This window comes from Penaeus monodon, chromosome 28, assembly GCF_015228065.2.
Source record: "Penaeus monodon isolate SGIC_2016 chromosome 28, NSTDA_Pmon_1, whole genome shotgun sequence".
NCBI lineage: Eukaryota > Metazoa > Arthropoda > Malacostraca > Decapoda > Penaeidae > Penaeus > Penaeus monodon.
The window spans coordinates 35034838-35039331 of NC_051413.1; the positions used below are offsets into that span (position 1 = coordinate 35034838).

The 4494-nt window shown below is 35.6% G+C and overlaps 1 protein-coding gene across 1 annotated transcript in view; it reads left to right on the top strand.

Moving 5' to 3' along the window:
* Window positions 1–4108, top strand: part of LOC119591553 (ADAM 17-like protease) — a 17939-nt gene extending 13831 nt beyond the window's left edge. The window contains exons 10-12 of the mRNA XM_037940304.1: window positions 98–539; window positions 921–1036; window positions 1369–4108. Of these exons, the coding sequence (XP_037796232.1) occupies window positions 98–539; window positions 921–1036; window positions 1369–1827 (1017 nt within the window). The 3' untranslated portion in view covers window positions 1828–4108. The remainder of the gene's footprint in view (window positions 1–97; window positions 540–920; window positions 1037–1368) is intronic.
* Window positions 4109–4494: the final 386 nt, after the last annotated feature.

The following is a 4494-nucleotide window of genomic DNA, read 5'->3' on the forward strand; positions in this document are numbered from 1 at the left end:
AGAGGCTTTGGGTTAAGAATGTTAGGATTGTTTAGCTACTTATACTAAATTTTATCAAGAAGGATAAGTAATTACAACTTATTTCTCTTGCCTGCAGAGGTTCTCTCCATGTAGTCTCAGAGCAATTCGTGCTGTCCTAGTTGCCAAGTCTTCTCGCTGCTTCACTGAGCCCGAGGAGAGTTATTGTGGTAACCAGCGTGTAGAAGGCCAGGAAGAATGTGATGCAGGGCTGGTAGGCCAGGATGACTTAGATGCTTGCTGTGACAAGCACTGCAAATTGCGAGAGAGAAAAACTTGCAGTGACAGGAACTCTCCCTGCTGCCAGGGCTGCCAGTACATGAACCAGGGTGTCAAGTGTAGGGAGCAACAGCCAGCCACATGTGAGAATGAGTCAAGGTGTCTGGGCACTACTGCTGTTTGTCCCAAGGCCAAACCTATGGAAGATGGCACTCCTTGCATTGAGAAGGGCCAGTGCCACCAGGGGTCCTGTCTTCCTTACTGTGAAACTCAGGAAATGCAAAGCTGCATGTGTGATACCAGTAAGTTAATATTGTTAGCTTTGATGATTTTAGGCTGAACTGGAGATGTTTGGGTGATCGTTCATCAAATATTCACTTTTAGTAATTAGTTAGAAATATGAATACAAATGAAATTTTGAGTTGAGTGATTTAAAAGTGTGAATTAATAGTAAAGAATTAGACTTTCTGTTATCTTAAATGAGTGATCAATAAACATCCCAATTCCTTGAAACAGTTCAGTATGATAGAAAATCTGTTGTTAAAATAAATCATGTCGGTAAAACTGTTTGGAAAAAAAGTGAAATTAGTATTACAAGACAAACATCTGTCTTTAGAATAGAAGAGGAAAATTTCCAAAAGTAAGGTTGATAATAATACACCAAATTTATTGACTCTCTTTAGTTGATGACGCGTGTAAAAGGTGTTGTCGCAAGACGCTGAACGACACCTGCTTCCCCGTCACGCCCTTAGACATCCTTCCTGATGGCACTCCCTGTATTCATGGATTCTGCAATAAGGTAAGGTGGAATGAGCACTGACTTTGCAATATTTGCCATACAAAATGTTTTATTTTTTTAGTTTATACTGAGGAAACTATTTGGTTTGTAGGTGACTTGATTGTTAATGTTTTGTCAGTTTATCCTATAATGTTTAATATTTTATTTTGGTTTACAACTTCATTCTGTGTTTTCTTTTAGCCTATTGCATTCTAGAAGGATATACAGTACTTTCTACAGATTTATCCTCAAAAATTTTTGAAAAGAAAAATTAGACAAACTTTGACCAGTGATTATTTAGGCATCATAAAGAGAAAATATTGAATTTTGTTAATACCACTTCATATTCACAGGGAAAATGTGAGAAGACAGTGCAAGATGTCGTAGAACGTTTCTGGGACATCATAGAGGACATTAACATTAACACTGTACTGATGTTCTTGCGTGACAACATTGTAGGGACAGTCATCATCATCTCTGTCATCATCTGGGTCCCAGCATCGTGCATTTTCAGTTACGTTGACCGCCGGCGACAAGAGGATTACCGCAAGTATGTTCGTTGGTATTACAGCAATGAGCTTATTCACCCAACTGACAGTGTTCGCATTATTGACAGCAAACGCACGCGAATACATGAGCCTGGCCGTGTCCAGGAAGCTACTAACCGTGTGCTAGAGTCTGGTGGGCGTCCGCACGACCCGGGGACTCGAGCACACGACACACGAGATCCTCCCGAAGGTGCAGAAAGCCGCCAGACTCTTAATACCCCTCAGTGCCCCCCAGTGTCACAGCACTACACTAGTGCCATGTAGTTGTGCGACTGCAGATTTCGTTCAGAGAAGTGGTGATATTATTTTCTAAGTAAAGAGAAGGCTTTAGGAAAGAAAGAGGACTATTTCATGTGTCTACCAACTTATGCCTTCAACAGTTTCTGGAGCAATCTGTTTCACTCAGTTCTTTTAGGAATATTGACAGACAGCTAACCAAAGCTTTTCATATAATGCATTCAGAATCCAGATGGTTAAGGCTTAATGCCTAATGATTAAGCATTCACCTACAAAGGCACAGAAATATCTGCAAAAAGGTCATTATCACCATTGGTGTTAGAGTAGTTAATGGTTGTGTAGATGATTAGTATAAAGTCACTCATGAATTTCCTAATGACCTTGGATGAGGAGTGTAGTGAATCATGCCACTGTGGAAATGTTTGTCAAGACCTGTAGTTTTTTATCATTGTTTCTACTTGTAGTGATCACAGACACCTAAGAAAAGAAAAGGCTTCCTGCAAATCATTGATCTCACAGTACTTACCAAAGAAAAGATATTTTAGAAATTAGCAGCTTCATGCAACAGTTGCAAACAAATTTATGTACAAACATATTAGGAACTAAAAGGCAGAAGATATATTCTACTATTACTTTGAATAGAAGAATGATCTTGCTCCTGCTTCATTTTAACCAATATATGGTTTAAATATAAACAGTAGCATACATCAAAGACATTCCATTAAAATATAATTTTACAATAATTACATTCCCTTTCCCCAATTACTGATTTATTATGGGCAATATGTCTGTGAGCTATGTGGTTGTGAATTATATATATATATTTTTGTTGTTTTAATTATTGATCCTTAACTTCAAAGTTACTGAATGTAAGTTATAAGGTGTGGTACTGAAACCTACTTCATTTTGTGTTCAGTTTTGTTACTTTTTTGTTTATTGTCTTGTGAGGTGCTTGACCTATTTTCTATAGCACTCAGAAATGGTAAGGTAAGCTTTCATCTGTTATTATGATTCCATGTATACTACATACATAAATATATTTAGCTAAGTGGTAGTTATGTGATTTATAGAGTTTTAAGTTTCATCAAAAAGTGGTGTAATTTTAGGATTGCATTCAATGCTTCTTTCTTGTTGGAATATTTTTCCTGTGTATTAGAAAGATCAAAATAATAGGTGGTGTTCTTTGCTTGATACAGTAACAGTATGAAACAATCAACCTTCTAAATTTCTTTTCTTTTTATGAATTTAACTTAAGACCAAAAGATGCTCTGTATATAATATTCAGGAAAGAATGCTGGTAGCTTTTGCCAAGTGGTTCAGCTTTTTATCCAATAAACGCTTTTTAATGGAAGGTGGCACTAAGAGGAAGGTCTTGCCTCATAGATTCTTGTACCTTTTCTTAAGTCCTTTTAGTTATTTGTAATTGTGTGCTTTAACAATGTGTTTTGAGTTTCTTACTTTCAGATATAAGTTTGCATTATTTCAGAATTCTTTCTGCTTTTCTCTACCTCATTATTTATTTATTTAATGAAGAAATCACCTTTTTATGCTTATTTCACCAATTATTCATCTTAGTTCAGTAGATTTGTATATTTCTGTATATTAACCCCATGAGAGTCAGGTCCATATATTGTTCATTAGAAATCCAGTTATTGCATGAGCTGTATATTTTACATGAAAAGATTCTTTTATCTACAATGAGTCATATTAAATGAAATGTGAATAGTGAACTTTTTGTTTTTTACTATTTGATATGTAGGGATGCTATGATAACCCATTTTACTTTAGCCATGGGCTAGTCATGATGCTTGTGATATGAAGTACCTGAAGTTTGAAAGCATGTCTTATCTGACTTTTCTATATTTTGTATATCAATTTTTACTTTGAAAGTCAATTTTTTTGCTTATTTTGTACTAGAGATATCTTCTTTTTTAAATCTGCAAACATTTTTGGTATGTTATGATACTACATGTATGGACCTAAACAGCCAAAGGGTTAAACTAGCTGATTCAAAGTTTGCCTAATTTAGCACTTGCTTTATGTGACCCATAGGGACATCACACCTGTTGCTGTATTGGCAGAATGACAGATTCATGTTCATAATACAGAGAGAGTGGTAATAGTTAACAGTATGCTGATGATGAGAAATTTTTAAAAATATCACATTTAAAATTCTATAGAGGTGTCCCTTTGAGTGATAGGGATAGTGAAACCTACTGGAATTCATTATTCAATTTGTATATATGCTTTATATTTGCTTACATTGTTTCTTTGTGACTCATTTTATTTTGTAACAGTAAAAAAAAAATAATAATAAGGAAGAATGTAACCCTCTTGTATGGACCTGACTGAGAAAGGGTTAATAATTTTCATAGTGCATGACTTTCTTGTATTTCATTAAATTTTTTTCTAATTATTACATTTTGATCATATCATTCTTGTTGTTATTTGCCATCTTCTGTCTTCAGGCAATGTGAAGAGTACAGAGCCTTTGTTGAGCGCTGGAAGAGAAGGACTGCTGCTCATGGTTTCCCTAAGCCTAAAGTAGCCACCACCTCCTTTATGGATGTAGTTGATGATGCAACCAAAAGTCTTCTTACTAGACCTACTGAGTAGCTGTAGCTCCACACCTCATTATCAGAGCACCTGTATTTGCCTTTGATGCTGTGATTTGTTTTATTTTACAATTCTTGC